Source organism: Panthera pardus, unplaced genomic scaffold (genome assembly GCF_024362965.1).
Source record: "Panthera pardus isolate Hobbes unplaced genomic scaffold, ASM2436296v1 HiC_scaffold_10, whole genome shotgun sequence".
Taxonomy (NCBI): domain Eukaryota; kingdom Metazoa; phylum Chordata; class Mammalia; order Carnivora; family Felidae; genus Panthera; species Panthera pardus.
In genome coordinates, this window is record NW_026526655.1 from 30,768,211 (window position 1) to 30,788,585 (window position 20,375).

Consider the following 20,375-nt stretch of genomic DNA (forward strand, 5'->3'; position numbering starts at 1 on the left):
GAGTGAAGAGGTAAACAGAGAGAAGGAGATGTAAAGCCTTTTTTTTTTTCTTTGTAAAATAATCTCTCACCAACAGGTACTAAGCACAAACTTTCATTTTCAGCTACAATCCAAGTCTCAAGCATACAGAACTACATTGAAGGAGAGCATGTTTGCTATATTCAGTCCAAAACAAAAAGGCAGGTTAGGTCACCCCAGGGCAGCTGGGATTTTTTTTTTTTTTTAGAAGACATCCACATTTATCACAAGCATCACTGGAGAGCTATGGGCATGATAAAAATCCACACACTCTCATTTTCAGGCTTGGCTGGGTCTGTTGCTCTTGGTGTGTGCTTTCTCCATCTAAGATAAATGATGGGTAATTTCATTAGTGGTGATCCCAGTAAGTGCCATGTTGTCCTAACATTTAGAATATAATCACAGAATTCAGAGTTGGAAAGGTCCTTAGAGGTCATCTTGTCCAACCTCTTCTGTTTACAGATAAATAATGTGATGCCCAAAGATGATGAGAAACCATTTATTGAACTCCTCTTAAGAGAAGGACTTCCCCATGGGTTAGGACTTGCTTGGCTTAGTTTCGGTCAGAGCTAGAGCAGAAGAGCCCAAATCCTGGCTTCTCAGCATTCTCGATTTCCTAAGCGTCCTCTCTGCTACATAGGTGACAATGACTAGTTCCAAAAGAAATAATGCTTCAAGAAAAAAACTCTCAAAACCAGAGAATACAATATGCCACCAGATGTCTTCCAGAGGAGAATCCTATACAAAATCCAGAGTCATATGGCAGAAGATGTGGGGACTGGTGAGTATGTGCTGGGCAATGGCAGGACAAGGACACAAAGTAGAGGCAGGAGACAAAAATTTGCTCGTGTCTCTACCTCTATGAACATACATGCATCCCCAAGTGCGGTCTTGATCTAAAATGAAAGTGGTTCAATGGAAAACTCCTTAAATACCTCTAACTCAAACTCACTAAATATCCTTCACAATTGTGCATGCCCTTGGGATGCTTTGGAATAGTTTTGACCAAGAAAAGCACTTTTTTAGGTTTTATCTTTTTCTATTAATATTGTGTTTAAGTAAATACTTAGACATGAGAATGCTACCTCTCATCAAATGATTTTATATAAGTGAATTCAACTATCCAGGGATATGACTCAGTAATTTTAGAATATTTATTTCATTGTAATCTGGGTCATGCTTGCATTTATTAAAGAAAAAAAAATCCTTTTCTGCTATAGACTAAATGTTTGTGTCCCTTGTCCCCCACCCCTCTTCCAAATATAACGTGAGGTTATTAGGATGAAACCCTCCTGAATGGGGTTAGTGCCCATATGAAATAGCCTGAGAGAGAACTCTCACCCCCTCTGCTGTGTGAGGTACAGCAGGCAGACGGCCATCTATCAACCTGAAGCGGGTTCTCACCAGATACTGAATCTGGGGGCATCTTGATCTTAGACTTCAGTCTCCAGCACTGGGAGAAATAAATTCTGTTTTTCAATAAGTCACTCAGGCTGTGATAGTCTGCTAACGCAGCCCAAACAGACTAAGACACTTTCCTCCCTGTTTTACTGTCATCAGACACCTAGCTAACAAGACTCTTCACCTCTGGCAACTATACTCTTTACCTCTTCCCACCCCCCCCATAACCAACTCTATCTATCCTCAAGCCAGGAGGGAGTAAAGGAAATTCCCAAAAGAGGAAGAAAAAAAAAGGAAGGAGAGCAGTGTAAAGATAAAACGTAACTTCCTTACGATACTTTAGGACAAATAAAAACTGGTACAAGACTAGGTTTTGTCCATGTCCTGGGATGGCTTCAGATCTCATCGGCACTAACTTGGTTCTAACACAACAGGATGAGTGAACCAGGAGACAGGATGTTTGAGTATGACATCCCCCTTTTAGTGAGCACCTAACATAGGCCAGTTCTTGTGCAAATATTTTGTATATGCTCTCTCATTTTTTTCTCACAACAACTTCATGGTAGAAATACTACTGTCTACTATTTAAGAGATATAGAAATGGAGGCTCAAATATAATAAGTGATTTGTCAAAGGTTATTGGCATGGCTAGGTCTCCTCAGGCATGTACCTGTTATGGTATATTGCTTCTAATATCAAAGTTCTAGAGATGATTAAAGACACTACAGTCATTAATGACAATAATTATTTAATGAGCTTTTTTGTGGAGTCATTGTGCTAAACCCATCATGTACAGTAGACAATTTAAGGCTTACAACAATCCTATACATTGGGGACTGTTGCCCTCATTTTATAAAAAAGAAACCAAGAATTGGGTCAGTTAAATGCATTGTTGCAAGTCACATTTCTAAAGCAGATCTGAACCAGGACTGGGTCACTCCGAAGGCCACATTGCCAACTATTTTGCTCCACAGCTACATATTTAGACCAGATAATTCTTTGTAATGTGGGCCGTCAGGTACTTTGTAGTATGTTTCATGTGTCCACTGAAGTACATCTAAGATTTCCAGGGGGTCTAGTGACCTCATATTTCAGCATCTGTCGTACTGTGGTGCCTGGGTACTATCTCTACCATGATTACTGGTGACATGGTATGGCTTAATCCACCTCTTTGGGCCAATTTTTGTAAGGCCCCTTTCCTTCTAAAGTTGTAACGGACACAGAGGGGAGAGTAAAGTAAGAAAGCCAAGCGAAGAACTAGCCTCTGCAAAACGTGAGACAGGCATGAGGGAGTGGGCTGGCTTTCTTAGGAGTAGCTGGCTGCAGCCCAAGGCCAGTCCGCATTAGGCCAGGGTGTTGAGAGGATTAATCACGACCAGATGTCGGCTCCTGCCTCTGCATGTTTCTAAGGAGGCCCTCAGTAAAACCTTCTGGGATATTATCAACACTCAGAACCCAAAGCCCAAAGCCTGGCTTCAGACTGCAGAGCAGGATTTCCCTGGGGTGTGGTGGGACTCCAGGCCAGATGACACCTGATTGAGGGGAAGGACTATCCTGAACAAATCCTTCACAAGGCCCTAAAATCATTCCATGACAACATCTGCCTACCATATTTCTGAAAAAAAAAAACAAAAAAAACACAACGTACCTAAAAAACCCCCTTGCATTCCAGATTGAAATCATTTGACTTCGTTTAAAAACAATAGCAATGAAAGCAAAAGAATAAATCAAGATTTTTTAAAGCACAGTTTTTAAAACAAAGAAGGGGAATAAAGAAAGTTGCTAAGATTACAAGCATGTAAGCTCTTGTCGTGAAGAGTGCCTACCTACATCCATCAGTGTTTTACATCATCAGTCCAAACACAATTTCAACCAATACAAACAGAGCCAATTCTTCCCAAATAAGAGCTCTCTAAATTTTCCAGGGTCCAGAAGTTGAATTCTGGGGTACACACCATGGTGATTGACCACATCTCAATACTCATGATCCTGTAATGCTCATCTATCATACCTTTATCACGTTCGATATATATTTGCTTATATATTTAACTTATTATGTCACCAGCTTCCCGGATTACGGAATGAGTTGTTTTAAGTTTCCCATCTCCAGTACTATATATTGCAGAACTCACTACAGATGTTCAAGAAGAGCTTGCTAAATTGAGTCACTTGTAAGATCTTTCATTCGCGGGCTCCGGACCTGGGGGAGGTTTCACCTACAATGAGCAAATGGCTTATTCACACACTGGAACTATGAGAGATTCATGAACGCAGGCTGGCCTGAAAATGCTAGCACATGTTCACATGTACACAGACTTTTAGCCTTCTCAAAGCGAAGCCTGATTACTTTTGTGTACTGGCCCAATAGCCACTTCCTCAACTGCTGTACAACTTAAATTTATTCATTTAATTCAATAATTGTTTTAAGAGCCTCACTCCGCCATTACGCAGCAAACTGTCAGAGTCTCAGCAACATACTGTTACTTGTTTGTGGCATTGGAAACCGTTTTTGCCAAAGATAACTGAAGAATATTGTTCAGAGCATCGGAACATACATAACCAAAATATGCTGATATAGGACTTGCAAATGTATTATAATTCTTTCATTTCAAATTCCCAATGGAAAATATGGGGCATGAATATATTGCAATTTATAGACTCCACTACGGTCATTACTGAGCCTTATAATTTCCTCAGCAAGAAAGTTTGAGAAGCACTGACACAGAGTGATCACAAATATCCAGTGGCTTACTATGCAGTAATAGTATTTTGTGCTTATCTGACACTTCTGCTTCCTGTCATTTCAGCTTCCTCTCCATATATTCCTATCTCCTTCCTGATTCTCTGTTTTTGGTTTACTTTGGCCTAGAAAACTGGAAAATAAAAAGCTTATTAAGGCATATGTGTTTTATATGAATTAAGAAGATGCTGCATGAATGCCTTACCAGACTAGAATCTGAGGCCTTTTCAACTCATTGAAAATCATTCTTATTTAATTTTTTAAAAATGAACTCTGCTCTTATTTGTGCTAAAATTGCTTAAAGTCTGGTCACTAGAAGAACGGGTCCAAGGCAAAGTGTCAAGAACAAAGCTTGGACCACATTATGAATGAATATGTATATATATATAATATATATATATATGAATATATATATATATATATATATATAATATGCCCATAATGAAGGCGAAAATAGCTTTATAGGTGAAAGGTACTATTTTCAGAGTCAAAGATCATCATCATGGTGTATCAACTTTTGTAGATTGTAATTTCCTTTTTTTTTTTAAGTTTATTTATTTATTTTGAGAGAGAGAGAGAGAGAGAGAGAGAGAGAGAGAGAGAGAGAGAGAAGAGGGGCAGAGAGAGGGAGAGAGAGAAAATCCCAAGCAGGCTCCACCATGACCGTGTACTCCCCCCACCCCACCCCTGGATGCAGGGCTCGAACTCTTGAACCTTGAGGTCATGGACCGAGCCGAAAACCAACAGTCACATGGTCAACCAACTGGGCCACCCAGGAGTCCTGACTGCAATTTCCTTTTTGATTAGGACGACCAATTCTTACAATTTTTTTTTAAAGCTCACGGAGACAATCATGGGGTTCAAAATACACTTCAAAATGATGTAGGTTTCCAGAATTTTATCTGGCATGGTATGGATTTCTTATTTGAATTTCCATGCATGAAACAAAAATGTGTAAGTGATAAGGATCAGCAAGAAAAGCAATGACTGATGCTGGCATTGTGAGATTTTAAAAAATAATATTCTACTACATCTTTATAAAATGCTGGCTACTGGAGAAAACCCATAAATGATGAGCCTGACTACCTGCATTAACATATGCCAACAGTTTTGGCTTTTGTAATAAAAGGAAATTGGTGAAAATAATTTGCATTACATAATTGATAACTATTTTTCTCATGTTTCAGTTAATAATTTCCTTTTTTGAGGTAAAATTCTTATTGGGCATATAGCAATTATGAATTTTTTCCAGGCAAAGCTCCTGCAAAAGCTAAGAAGTTGTTTATAAAATGTAGCATATTTTTGTGGTCAGGATGAAATGCCCAAGTTCGGCTTCTAACAGTGGAGGATTTGCAGTGGAGCTACTGACATCCTTGGAGTGTAGGGTCCTCTGGTTGGAGGTAAAAACCTAGAGGACACGGCTCCTGGTCATGATTGTTACGGTTTTCCACCAGCAGAAAACATGATCAATTTTGAGAAAAATGGGTAGTTGAAGCAACCATTTAACATTAGTGTTCTTTCAAAAGCTGTCCCTTTTATCTTCCTTTGAGTTCATTAATTATAGATCCACCACATGATTTATAGATACCAATAGAGATGGAGTTGGAAGTGACTCATGCTGGGAACTTCTAGCGGCCTCCTGTTGAGTAGCTTGGATGCTGTTAAATGTTCCATATTACGAAGAAACGTGAAGATTGAGGAACAAGCACTGTGTTCCCGGAAATTCTACAACTGTGTATATTCTCTCTAAAAATTAATATTTTAGTCCTTTTAAAATAGGGGGATTGCTTGTATTAGCAAAAAAAATTTTTTCTTATACCTCATACTAAACAGTGTAGATCATGAAATTCTGCATTTCTCAGAGGGAGCATTCCAAATTTCCTAAGCACGCCAGAATCAAATTACTTAAATTATGTCTATTTCATATTCTGAGTGCATGCATTTGCAATTAGCTATGTCAGGCATTTTTCTTTCATTTAATTTCATCATCATCAAGTAGTATTTATTAAGCACAAACCTGGCTAATTAATTTTCTAGAGAATAACAGGTATTCTTATATTCATTCTCCCTATTTAAGAGACCTTAAATAATCTGATATGTGACATTTTTTCCCTTAGCAAAAACTGCCTTTAAATTTCAATTTTTACCTTATTATTTCAAGGTTTCATAGGACATATTCTACTCCCAAAGTCTATATATTCAAATAAAAAAATGTCATTCAGAATTAATACAATAGATTCCATGAGAATTTCTTACTACAGCATACTAATATTCTATCTTGATTGTTTTAAAATATCACTATCCTAGTCATCTATTTTTCCTAAAAGCAATTCATTTTTAAGGTAGAAAAATAAGAGAAATAAGCAATTTAAATTACTATAATCAATAGTTGCAAAAAAAAGCATTTTCTCCTTAAAAATTCAGTTAACATAGTTCATGAAAAGCAAAGCAAAAGAAAGCCACTGATCTCAGAATGTTTAGCAAATGAGGATGAGAATACTGAATGTCTTCAAACTGATTAGCAAGACTTTATGTGTGCTTTACTGGAGGAAAGGAAAAGCTAGTTTTTTTATGTGGATTTGGAGAAAGGAGAGTATTTTTCTCAAGGTACCTTTTTTTCTAACTGCAACAAAGACATTACTCCTTTCTTTTCACTTACCAATAACTATACCATCACATTCACTATAAATTCCAATCACAAGACTAAAATTTTAGAAAAGCACCGTCATGAACATCATAATTCCGCTCAGTTCATGGTTCATAAGAAGTTAACTCATAAACTTATACGAAGTATATTTTGGTTCTGGAAGCAATTACACTGTACTTCAGGGACAAATGCCCAGTAAGAAGGACAGACACTACAAGGAAACTACAAATAGGCAATGTCTGTTATTGTTGAAGCATATTAGCGTTAATACTCAGTCGTATGTGGCTATGAAGGTCAACGGTCACTTTGTATGGTGAAAGGCACAACTAAAAGTGATGCTTCAGAAGGGTCCACAAAGGACTCCCTGGCCTGAAGCAAATGCTGTGTCTTGACACAAGTGGAGAAGAAGAGTTTCTAGGATTTACTTCTTGATATGCAGACTGGAATTTAAATATTAATGAGATTAAGCATTTGAGTAACTCTGAATAGAGTTAAAATATTGTTCAGTGTGCCCTTAGAGTGACAGAAATTCACTTCCAAGAGAGAATCCTAAAGTAGCCGGATACTCTTATTTTCCAACAGAGATTTACATCTCCAAAGACATTTACTTCCTCAAATAAGAGAGGAGATGATAGAAATCAGTAGCCTGAGAGGTAAGTTAAAAAAGGAAAAAAAGAAAGAAAAAAGAGGGAGGCCCTCAATTACAGTCACAGTCGTTCTGTGGTTTTGCATCTGGCAAGAAGTAGCCTATCTTTGTTTACACCAACGGAAACCCCCAGGAGAATACAGCATACAGAATCCACAGGAAGAATTTGGTCATACTTTTCAAAGTAGTTTAGTTTTCAAAAATCCACCTTCCCTAAAGGGAAAAACACCTTGAGAACCAATTAGTGGTATGAAGGGCCAGGAGAAAAAGATTGTGCTCTGGCAGAAAGATTATTTTGTTGATTTCAGGTAAAAACCTAGGGCCAGATGCTAAAGTGGATGTTCCCCATGCTTATCTCCCCTTTGCCCCAGGGACACTGCAGTCTGTTACATTTGTATCTTCTGAACAGGGACAGGAACAAAGTCTCAAAACAATTTTTGTAAGACATAATCCTGAACCACAGAACAGGTGGCAATTTTTTGAGGAATAACAGTGGATTATTGGAAGAGCAGAAGAAGATAGAAAAATACTTTCTCCCTCTTTTTCTGGTTAAGCAGATGTCTTGTGAGCAAAGCTTAGTCCTCTACCCTTTACACTGCAAAAAGTAAACAAGACAAATGGATACTAAACATTCACAATAAGGCTAAATTCATGATTGATGCCTCTTACTGTTTAAAATCAGCTATAAATATGCTGTCCAGTGGTTTTTAGTGGTGTGATTGTCTGACTCAGCAGACCAGTGTCAGGAAAGAAATTTACATAAATGGAAAGTGAAATCTTTCTGCAAGAAACAGGACTGTTAGAAACTGCTTAGGTAAGGAGATGCTCACTTACGCAAACATGGATATACATATTAAACCTGCTCTCCAGTATCTGCTTGAGCTTAAGTTATTGCCCATAAAAGAGCTAAGATGTTTGCTTTTAATTTCCAAAAATTCATTTCAGTTCCAATTTTACTTGGAATAGATTCTGCAAATAGAACTGTCATTGGGTATAAGAAGAAGAATATCAATCTCGTATCCACAAACATGACCAAGACTTATTCTTTAAACACAGCACGTGTTTAGATGGCTTGGCTAAGGATGACAAGCATGACACCAGACAACCCCACGGCAATGGCCCTTGATCTCTAGGAATATGGATGGAAGAGCTGAAGGAGGCTTCACTGCACTGTAACGTAGCACAGGATCTGAAGTCAGACTGCCTGAGTTCCAATCTTAGTTTAAGCAATTCCTGGGTATGTGGCCATGGGAGAGTCACTAACCACTGCAGTTTCCCTATGATGGAATGGCATGCTAATAACTCGGGGTAAATATGAAGAATATATGTATCCAGCACATATTAAGCACTAAGCACAATGAATGGGAACTGCTGCTGTTGTTATTATTACCGTTATTTTCCTTTTGCTCCTGGATCTGCGTATCTGAGCCAGATTGGAGAGTGTGATAGACTGAATGACTGACCCCAATTTTTCACCTTTCTCTGTACTCACGTCTTTGCCACAGCCTCACCATGGGTGGACTGTGTTTCTCTACCCCTTGACCTTGGATTCACCTCTATTACTGCTTTGGTCAGAGGCACATGTGTGCACATCGTGTGTATGTGTGTGAGTGGAGTAACTGCCGGATCAGTGCCCAGAATTTCAAAGGCTTCACTCTTTGCTGCTGGCCCTCTGACGCCTCAGAGCATTGGAAGAATATGCTCCCCCTAGCCTGCTGGCCCAAGAACTGAAATACGAGGAGCCCACTCAGACCTGTGACAGAGACGTACCAGTCTGAATCTGAATCAAAGCCCCTCCAGCTGTCCTGCAGAGCTACGAGGGGCACAAATTGATGTATGTTGTTGATGTATGTTACTTATTGATGTATGTTACTGAAATTCTGTCATTATTTATTATGCAAAAAAAAACCCCTACTGATCCAAAGAGTACATTAAAAAGTTGTGTACCCACAGTGAATTTATTTCCCAAGGAAAACAGCATTAGCTCAGTGTCTAGGTCTGAAACAAAAGTGGCACGAGAAGTAAGAAAAGACAAATGCTTCACCAAAGCCAGGATTCTAGGACTAGAGATGCTCCTGGAAACTTTGCATAGACCTTCTTGGCTTTTATTTAGGGAAGATCATGTTACTAACATCAAGATAATTTTTAAATGGCTAACATTTGTTGAAAGTTTATCATGGGCACTGTGCTAGGCAGTATGCATACAATAACTCTCTTGGTCCTTCTAAGAGCACCAGGAGGTAGGGTCTATTAGTTTTACTCCTTTTACAAATGAGGACACTGAGGCATACTGAGACAAGTAGCTTGCCCACATTGACAGAGGGTGAGAGTAGTCCGGGCAGGATTCAAACTCAAGAAGCCTCATGGCATGGTATGAGATGATAGTGGTGGGGAGGACAGCTGGTGATAAGCACAGACATGTTTCCCCCACTCAGTAACCACTTCACCCCTGCAATCACAGTGTGTGTTAATCTAATCCTTAGAATCGCTGAATTAGGTATTGCCCATAGTCCCACTCCAGAGATGAAGAAAGGGGAGCCCTGCAGGTCACCCTCCTTGCCCACATTCCCACATGGCTAGCAGTGATGTGCGAATTGGAGGACATGATGATGAAGCTGTGTTTGAACCCAGGCAATGTAGTTAACTATTACACTATGCTAATAGCAATGATCACACTGCTCCCGCAATGGGGAAAGGAAGGATCATGTTCTTTCCTTTCCTTTTTTTTCCTGCAAATCTGGAAGCTTTTCCAAGTTCAAAGACCAACATGCATTCCTGGCACCCTGGCTATCTTCAAGTGTATATAATGTGACTAAATGCCCTTTAATTTATACTACAATCATTCTGAGGTTCCACTGAGCTTTCCTTCTTGCAAGAACAATTTCCTTATTTGCTGCCTTCCTGTTGAGTTGTTTTCAGTGTTGTTTTTATGATTGTGTATTTTAGGTCACCTAACTCTGTCAGGTAACACATTCAGAGGAATCCTAATGGTAATAAAAGAAATGGGAGAAAGAATATTAATCATGATGGCTTTAGAGAACGATGTCCAGGATATAAAACTAACCCCAGAGAGAATATGAACAGACAGTTGTTGCCCAGATCTATTCACACATACACTTGCTGCACCTGCAGGAGAGCCTCATGGTCTCATGTCTTCAGACACCCTCTCTATCCAGTTCCCAAACAAATAGCTACATCTCAAGTGCCTTTACACGGACGTGCAAACATCATTCCTACCGACCTTAAAAGCAGCACCTCCGTGGATGATGGATTTGATAAAAATCCCCAAGTCTGTTCCAGTTTCTCGAGATTTGTTCCCTTTCAAGCTCACGCCAAGACCAGCAGAACCTGAATCATTCAGGGGGATCTCGAAGGTGAGTTGCTCAGTTGTTTCCAGGGAGAGTGGGTAGCAGTCAGGCTCTCCTTTCTGTTGAAGTGCACATGGAAAGAGTGAAGGGGAGAAAGCAGATTAGTGTTTACACACAAATGGCCAAGCACTGACGCAACAAGATGACTGGACCTCTAGCAGGCCCACCACCACCACGTCCTCGGGATTGAGAAACAGTTCTTGGGAGTCAAATTTGCTGATCCTAAGAGGATCCTTTGGCGAGGTGGAGTCATGCCACTTGAAACGCCCCATAAGTGTTTGGAAATTCAGCAGGATATATTCATTAAAGAGGCTGGATGTTACGTACGGGAACTTCGGTACCAGAAAACACCTCAGAGATCATGTGATCCCAATAACTTCATTTTGCAGATGAAGAAACAGATCTTGGTGTAGAAATATGCTCACATTTGAGGACAATATTTGGCTTGTATAATTTAAAACACATCTTTCACATGGAAGCAGTGTTATTGATCAAGATTGTCAACCGGATACAGAGCACTGAAAAAATATTATCTTAAAGTTAGGGAAATGTGATTTATAATGAGTATCACTAAATTACATTTCACTTTGTCCAACTCATGCCTCAGGCTTGCTTCTTCGGGTAGTATAACTCAGTGGCAATCAGTTTTTGAACTCAAACAAAAACAATAATGCACAACAAATATTTGTGTGCTCTTTGCCAAATTACACTTGGCCATGAGCACAACTATTCACAAAAAACAACAAAAAAAAATACAGATACGTGGCTGTAACAGCCACACTTGGGGTTCAAGTATCCAGGGAGAAGCATAAGGTTAATCACATTTGGCCCCTGATGTTTTCAAATATACAGGAGTGAGAACAGAAAAGTGCTGTCCACAGGATAACCTCTGCAGGTGCCCCTCCTGCGTCCCTCTCCAGCTGGCAGAAATGTGAGATTGGGCCACAGTGTGTAACTGGAAAATTTGAAAATAAGATAGCCCTGGAAACCTTTCAACTCATTCTAGGTCGGTAGTTCTTCCTGTCTGTAATTATGTCTAGGAACTCTCATCTTAGGGTCACTTTGAGGGACCTTTATGTAAAACAGCATATTGTAAAAATTGCTGTGGATGTCTGAATGTCAGTCACCAAATAACAACTATAAAATCAGAAGTAGCAAAGAACCCATAATTAAAACAGGATTAAGAGGCTGATCATAGCCAGATCCACTGACCCAGTATTTTCAACTCCTACCAAAATGGAGAAAACCCATGTCGAACTTAAAAGAAATTTAAGTTTCTTCATTTAATTTAATTTCATTGTAAATGAAGTTAGCTACAAAAATTTTGACAATAGATGATTTCAAAGAAATGAAACCTTATTGCTTAATTTAATAAACCTATTATAAGTTATTTCTTTTAACTCATACTATTATCTGAGAAACAAATCCCATTATTTGATTCAAACTAGCCGTCTTTCTTTTCCCCCCATGGGAATGTCATAGCTAAATACTGAACATAAATTATTAGCCTTCATCTTTGTTTTCCAGAATTTCCTATTTAGAATCCATAACATTTGATAATCATTTATGTTTCCAGGTCTCTCTGGGGTTTGGTTAATTTCAGTCTGATAAAGTTCCACTGAATTAAAGTATAAATTAAAGAAAAGGTGTTCTTCCTAGAAGTTTGTGAACACCATTTTAGGGAAAGACTAAAAGCTTCTCTGACTTTTTTTCTTTTATATGTTTATTTATGGCTTTTGAGAAAGACAGCATCAGCAGGGGAGGGGCAGAGAGAGAAAGGGAGAGAGAAAATCTCAAGTAGGTTCCACAGTCAGCACAGAGCCTAAGGTGGGACTCGATCCCACGACCCTGGGATCATGACCTGAGCTGAAATCAAGAGTCAAACACCCAACTGACTGAGCCACCCAGGTGCCCCAAAGCTGTAACTGGCTGTGATCAATTAATTGTAAACACCATTACACTCACACCAGCCATGGCTTTTTATCTCCTAGAGACAAAGTGACACAAGGGCAGATTTTGCTTGAGTCATACCTTCAAACCATTTTATTCTGTAATCAAATCCGATTTCTTTGGCAACTGTGTTTAATTAAGATTGACATTCATACTTGTACTAACATCTTTCATTTATTACAGACACGGTAAAAACAAAATAGAAACCAGGTTATATTATTTATGGCTATGTTTTAATTTTTGTATGTGTGTGTTATTTTTTTTTAAGTTTTTATTTTAATTCCAGTTGGTTAACATACAGTGTTATATTAGCTCCAGGGGTACAGTACTGTGATTCAACAATTCCATATATTACCCTGTGCTCATCACAACAAGTATCCTCTTAATCACCAGCATTTAATTAACCCATCCCCACACCCACTTCCTCTCTGGTAACCATCAGTTTTCTCTCTATAGTTAAGAGTCTGTTTCTTGGTTTGTTCTTCTCTCTCTTTCTTTTTCCCTTTTCTCATTTGTTCTTTTCTTAAAATCCACACATGAGTGAAATCATACGGCCTTTGTCTTTCTCTGATTTATTTCACTTAGCACAATACACTCTACCTTCATCCATATCATTGCAAATGGCAAGATTTCACTCTTTTTGATGGTTGAGTATTATTCCATTATATATATACATACACCACATCTCCTTTATCCATTCATCAGTAGATGGACATTTGGGCTATTTCCATAGTTTGTCTATTATCGATAATGCTGCTATAAACGTGAGGGTGCATGTATCCCTTTGAATTAGTATTTTTGTATACTTTGGATAAACACCTAGTAGTGCATTGCTGGATTATAGGGTAGGTCTGTTTTTAACTTTTTTTGGAACCTCCATACTATTTTGCAGAATGGCTGCACCGATTTGCATTCCCACCAACACAGCAAGAAGATTTGCCTTTTAAGTCCCTGATACCCAACAGTCAGAAATATAACAACAACAAAAAATCTGGTAGCTAACAATGGTTCCAAGTGCTTTACACATATTAGTATACTTACTCTTCATAATAACCCTATGAGGATTATTATCATACCCATTTTATAGATTAGAAGACTGAAATGTACAGGGGGTAAGTGCTTATAGTCCATCAGACTTGACAGTGTTGGAAGCTATGTGAGGCCCAGTCAGCATGGTTCCTGTGTAGACTCTTAACTGCTATGTCTCAACCTCTGTGAACCACTATGACTTGGCCTAGCCACAAGAAATTCCAAGACAGATTCTCACAATGACAGTAAGACACCATGCAAATTCACATCCTCTACTCAAGTATAGTTATATTTTATACCTTTTTTACACTTTATCAGGCTCAAGCCATAATTAGTGGGCTCTCATAATAGCAAATTATTATTGCTATTCACCCAATAGTGAAGGAAGCCATTACAGTAGTTAGCATAGCCATTTCCTCTATTAGAAATAAATGTCCCTTTACCTAATGTACAAAAAAAATCAATATGCTGAATGCCTTCCTCCAATAATCTTGGTTCAACTAGGAACTCTAAAAGTTAAGCTAAAATCTTGCCAGACAACATTTTTTAGAAGGATGAAAAGAGGTATAAAGGCCTTACAAATGTCCCAAATGCAGGACCTTAGTCACTGGAGAAGCCCAAAAGGTCCTCTCTTGCTTTCTATGTTTCATGCTGTATTGGGAGTATTCCTTGCTTTTTCTACTTACAATTATCCAGAGGGGGGCAAAAATCCAGATGCAAGCCTGGCATAATAAAGGAAATCTTGTGAATTTCATTCATTTTTTTTTTCTTTTCATTATTTCTTATTCTTTGCTACTAGAGGCCATGCCTCTAGATACAAAGTCCGTGAGCTCCTAGATCCAGGCCCATGATGGATGCCTACATGCCCCTAGTGTGTATGTCTAGACCTCATGCTCTAGCATGTTCCCAGGATCAGTCTTTCAGGGTCCACAACTAAAGCTTTCTGGGTCTGATATTTGGGTCTGACAATGCTGTGTTGTGGACTGTCCTATGCATTAAAGGATAGTCGGCAGAATCCTTGGCTACTACCCACGAGATGCCAGTAGTACCGCCTTCCCCAGTTACGACAACCCAGAATGCCTTCAGACATTGCCAAGTCTCCTGGGCTCAAAATCGCCTCCAGTTGAAAACCACTGCCCTGAATTAACAATTGCCAAGAATAGTGAAGTTTAAGGCAAGGAGGGTTCAGAAAGTATTTGGAACTGCAATGTTGCCTGCGGGTATGTTCTCAACTAACAGAAAGGAGTGGCAGTGAAAATCCCTACAAATGACTAAGTCTTAGGCTCACAGGTTCGTGACTGACCACTTAGTTGGTCATAGAATTCTGCACTTAGTTATTTCTCTGGTTAGAAGGCAGCTAATTTTTCGGAGGCAGAAATATGATCTTTGGGGGATTAACAGAGTAGGAGAAGTGATAAATACTGAATTTATTGGTACATATACAAAACGCTGACTTTTATTAATATAACCCAGAAGACAAATTTAGCTTATCAAGTGGTGTTTGTTAGGTTAGTTATGCTTATATATATGCTGTTTTGTACTTTTTCATTTATTGAAAATCATAGACTTATATAAAATAGTATGAACATAAAGACTTCTCATGTGAGAATATAACGTGAAGTATAATAGCTTATGTGTACAGTATATTTCAATTCTATAACATATACACTGTATACATACTCAGACACCTACCCATCTATCTGTTATCTACCTGCCCCACAACCCCACCCCATCTATCTGCATATGTGCAGACGTCTGCACAGAAAACAACAACAACAACCCGGTTATCTACTGCACTGCAATATGGACTACTGTTTCCTTCTTTATAATTTTCTGTTTTCTAAATATTTATCCATAATTATAAAAAGATAAATGCTTTTAAAAGGAATTAATGAAGGCACAAGAACCATTTGCTGTATTACTGCATTGGCAACTAGAAAGATGTAAACACATCTCTATAATGACACACACACTCTTTTACACATACACACACATTTTCTAACACTACATATGCTACATATAATATGTATTACCCTATAAAACTATATAATATATGGTGTGTATATGTATTCTATATATGTACATGTATGCATGTGTGTAGTATATTTATAACCTCTCTTAGAATAACCAATGACTTTCATTTACTAAATCTGATGGTCAACTATCACCTTTTATCTCTCTAGAACTGCAGGAGCATTAGACCAAATTGATGAAGTCCTACGTTTTGAGATACTTTCTTTTCTTGGTCCTAGGACATCACTCTCTTACAGTTCACCTGCCACTTCCTGGTATATTCTTGCCATTCCCTTTGCTGATTCTTTCCCATCTCACCAATCTATAAATACTAGTGTCCTAGGAATCAATCATTTGACCTTTTCTTTCCCATTCTCACTTTTTTTTACTTATTTTTGAGAGAGAGGGGAGACAGAGCACAAGTGGGGGAGGGGCAGAGAGAGAGGCAGACACAGAATCTGAAGCAGGCTCCAGGCTCTGAGCTGTTAGCACAGATCCGGATGTGGGGCTCAAACCGCGAGATCATGACCTGAGCCGAAGTCAGACACTTAAACTGACTGAGCCACCCAGGTGCCCGTCCCATCCTCACTTTTGAAGTTACCCCCACCTAATTTCATTTTTTTTAAATATCATTTACACGCTCAGGGGTCACAAATTCCTACCTGCACCTCTCTCCCCTAAACTAGATTCACATAACCAATTCTCTAGTAAGTAACTCTATTAGGATTTCTACCTTGAAACTATCATGTCCAAATAGATCATCCCTTAAACCTGTTCCTCCTGAAGAAGTAAATGGCAATTGTAGTCTTCCAGATATTCAAGCAAGAGACCTCAATGTCATCGCTGACTTCCTTCTTATCTCACACTCTGCATCCAACCCATCAGCAACTCCTGTCAGTTCTGCTTTAAACACACCCAGAATCTATCACTCTTAGCATCTGGGTCAGCACTGCTTCTCACGTGACACTCTCTTGTACTAGTGCCTCCTTTCTGCCTCCTTGCTTCCACTATTCTCCTCTTCAGGCTATTTCTCAACACAGCAGCTAGAGTGGTCCCATGAAAATAAATACTCAAATACTTCTAGTGACTTCCCACCTCATTCAGAGAAAATGCCAATATCCTACAAACCCTACATAAGTGCCCCGACTCTTCTCTCTGCTCATCTCTCCTACTACTTGCCCTATGTCTTCTGCATTGCCCTGCTTCTCTTCTTTACTACAACCTTCATGCTTCTGCCCCAAGACCTTTGCCTCACCTCTTCTCTCTGCTTTAAATACCCCTTCCTTAGACTCCTGCAGACCTCCTTCTCTCACTTCCTTCAATTCTCTGTTCAAGTGTCAATTTATCAGTGAAGGCTTCCCTGACCATTCAGTTTCAAATTGCTTTAATTCTCTCTCAATATCACCCGACCCATGTCCACTATCCTGCTTTTTCTCCACAGTATTTATTGCATAGTGTATACTTGCTTGCTTATTTGTTTTTAATAGGGTCTCTTGAAAGCAGGGACTTTTATATTATTCTGATTCTTTTTCCACCAGTGTACTGCCAGTGCTTAAAACAGTGCCAGACTCGGGGCACCTGGGCGGCTCAGTCGGTTGAGCATCATGACTTCGGCTCGGGTCATGTTCTCATGGTTTGTGAGTTCAAGCTCCGTGTCAGGCTCTGTGCTGACAACTCAGAGCCTGGAGCCTATTTCGGATTCTGTTTCCCTCTCTCTCTACCCCTCCCCCACTTACACTTGGTCTCTCTCTCTCTCTCTCTCTCAAAAATAAACATAAAAACAAAACAAAACAGTGCCATACTCAAAAACTGGCACTGGATAACTATTTGTTGACTTGATTAATATATAGACAAAGGTAGATATAGATGTCTGTGTCCAACAGTATGTGCCTGTGTGTATGTATGTATCTGTAAATATGTATTTGTGGGATTATATACATATATATGCAAATATATAAATTGCTGGCATCACATTTGATTCCTATCATTGCAGATTTCATTAATTTAAATGTTTATACAAGTTAGCTTTTGCATGAAAGATAATTTACAATAAAAATAATGCTTTTTATAAAACACAAAGTATCACAGTTTTAAGAAACCTTAAAAGTCACCTAATCCAATTTCCCTTTTCCCTTTATATCATACGTCCTGTTCTAGGAGAGATGATAACCTAGCTCAGCTTCAGCATCAAATTCTCAGTGAAGGCACCAAGATGTGTCATTGCTACCAATTTGTGATCAACATCAGATTATTCATAATTTTAAATTGTAGCATGTGACTATTTTAAGCGAATACTGCAAAAAGTGATATTCATGGTATATTTCATCAAGTTTGGGAACCAGTGTGATCCAGTACCCAAAACTACATCATCCATCTTTCTATTTGCCTTTCCATCCAAGCACATACATTTACGCACACACACACGTAAAAGCAAAAGTTTCATGAGACGATACTTAACCAGAGTACAATGCGTTTTAATATTTTCTATGCTATCTTATTTTTAATTTGGTCACAATCGTCTACATTAGTTTCATCATCCAATACTAGAACATGTTTTCAATTTCGAAAACACTGAAATTGTATGTGTACACATACACACACACATTTTTATTAAATAAAAAAAATAAATTAAATTGAAAACCAAATGGTGAGTAATGCTAACTGTCATTGTTAATGTTAACTGTCTTATCTTTCCCAATTTTTATAAGCCATTTTAATGTTTTATCCTAAATACCCCTAATCTTAACTAATCCTTTGATCTCTTTTACGCAAACTTTTTCAAGTTCTGATAGCTGTTGTTCTGTTATCATCCTAATTATATATATCTCCCTTTCTCCCTCCCACCCATGTATGCCTTTTCCTATTTTTCCATTCCTTCACTTTGTTCTCTGTAATACTATCTCTACTCCCAAGCACAATGAATAATAACCTGTAAGAGCTGGAATACAGAAATGAGATTGGTCCATTCTGGCCTGAGTGGCAAGAGTCACTCTGCAAACCACAGTGATCCAACCAAATTTTTATCAAGTATCTACTATGTACTACCAACACTGTTAATATGAAACGGCTGGAATATAATTGGCAAAAAGTTTATTGAACAATATGGGAGGACCTCTCTGTTTTGTTCACAGTATTATCTGGAGAGGAAATGTATGATTTAAGAACAGGAAAGGGGGCGCCTGGGTGGCTTAGTGGGTTAAGCGTCCGACTTTGGCTCTCAGGTTGTGATCTTGTGGTGTGTGGGTTTGGTTCCCGCGTGGGGCTCTGTGTTGACAGCTCAGAGCCTGGAGCCTGCTTTGGATTTTGTGTCTCCCTCTCTCTGCCCCTGCCCCGCTCAGTCTCTCAAAAATGAATAAAGATTAAAAAAATTAAAAAAAATAGGAAAGAAGCAGAAGAATCTATATAGTTGGACACTGGGAGATATACTAACCATGTTAATCAAACAAATATCAAAAGTAATTACTTGGTGTGAGAAGAAGGAAGCGAGGCAGGAAGATGGATGAGTTGCAAGGCATCTGTATTATTAGCTTAAGAGTATCCCAAATAGGGCCATCTCTGGAATCACAAATGTTCTTGTACTGCAAAGCAGCACTTGATCCATGTGTGCAAGTGGTAATAAAACAGCCTTCCAAAGCCCCAGGGGAATCCACCAGACTGCAGGGCCAGTGTTCAATTTCTCAGAAGCCCAGGTCAGACCTGAAAGCATCCATGCTGAACCTTGTATGGCCCTCATTTCATTAAATGCCGTGCTCTCGACTCAGCACAAGCAAGCTCTGGATGTCTTTGCCTCGCCTCCCAAATGTGTAATTAGTTTGTGTTGTGAGCAGCTTACTTTATGCAAGAGTTATGATTCACATGCAATCATTTTGTCAAGTACCAAAACTCAAACAAAAGGCCTTTAAAGGAAGAAAATGAATAATTTTTTCTTATATAAAGCAAAAGCCATACCTAACAACTCTGCGAGGATGTTTTATAGTAAGCTTAAGCACTGTTAACTTTTGCCTAAGTAAATTCTAAGGCATTTAAGGTGATAAAACTTTTCCTATAGAAAAATAAATTTTCACAACAGTGAAAGGATAAGATACCTGCAAAACACGTAATTTTCTGAATTTTTAAAATTTTCTGAAAAAGTATGGATAGCTATTACAAGCATGACAGGTTTTTGGCCAATTGGAGTATATAAAATTCAGAATGTATCACCCTAGAGTAGGGGTGAGAGACTCCTACCAACAGCTGAGAGGCATTCTATTTTAGATTGTACTTTTCAGAGAGTAGAGAAAAGATGGCAAGAGATGGGCAGGCACATGCAAAGGTAAATGGTGATCCAAGGATGATCATTTCAATCAATGGTAAAGGACTTTCCCTCCAACTGTTGCTAATGAAATCAGCAGAACTCTTGGTTATTTACAAGTAGACATTAAATAATCTTTGGAATTATACTCTACTAAGTTTTGGACAAGTAACCCAACCAATGGAGGAAACTTTTTTTTTAATTAAAAAATGTTTTAATTCATTTTATTCATTTTGAAGGGGGAGTAGAGAGAGAATCCCAAGCAGGTTTTG

General features: G+C 38.7%; 1 protein-coding gene across 4 annotated transcripts in view; it reads right to left on the reverse strand.

The window, feature by feature from the left end:
* The window catches only part of PARD3B (par-3 family cell polarity regulator beta), a 1,011,329-nt gene that overhangs the window by 405,416 nt on the left and 585,538 nt on the right, over positions 1–20,375 (reverse strand). For all 4 annotated transcript variants that reach the window (XM_019446282.2, XM_019446285.2, XM_019446284.2 and 1 more), the window contains one exon: positions 10,694–10,879. In XM_019446282.2, coding sequence (XP_019301827.2) covers positions 10,694–10,879 — 186 coding nt within the window. The remainder of the gene's footprint in view (positions 1–10,693; positions 10,880–20,375) is intronic.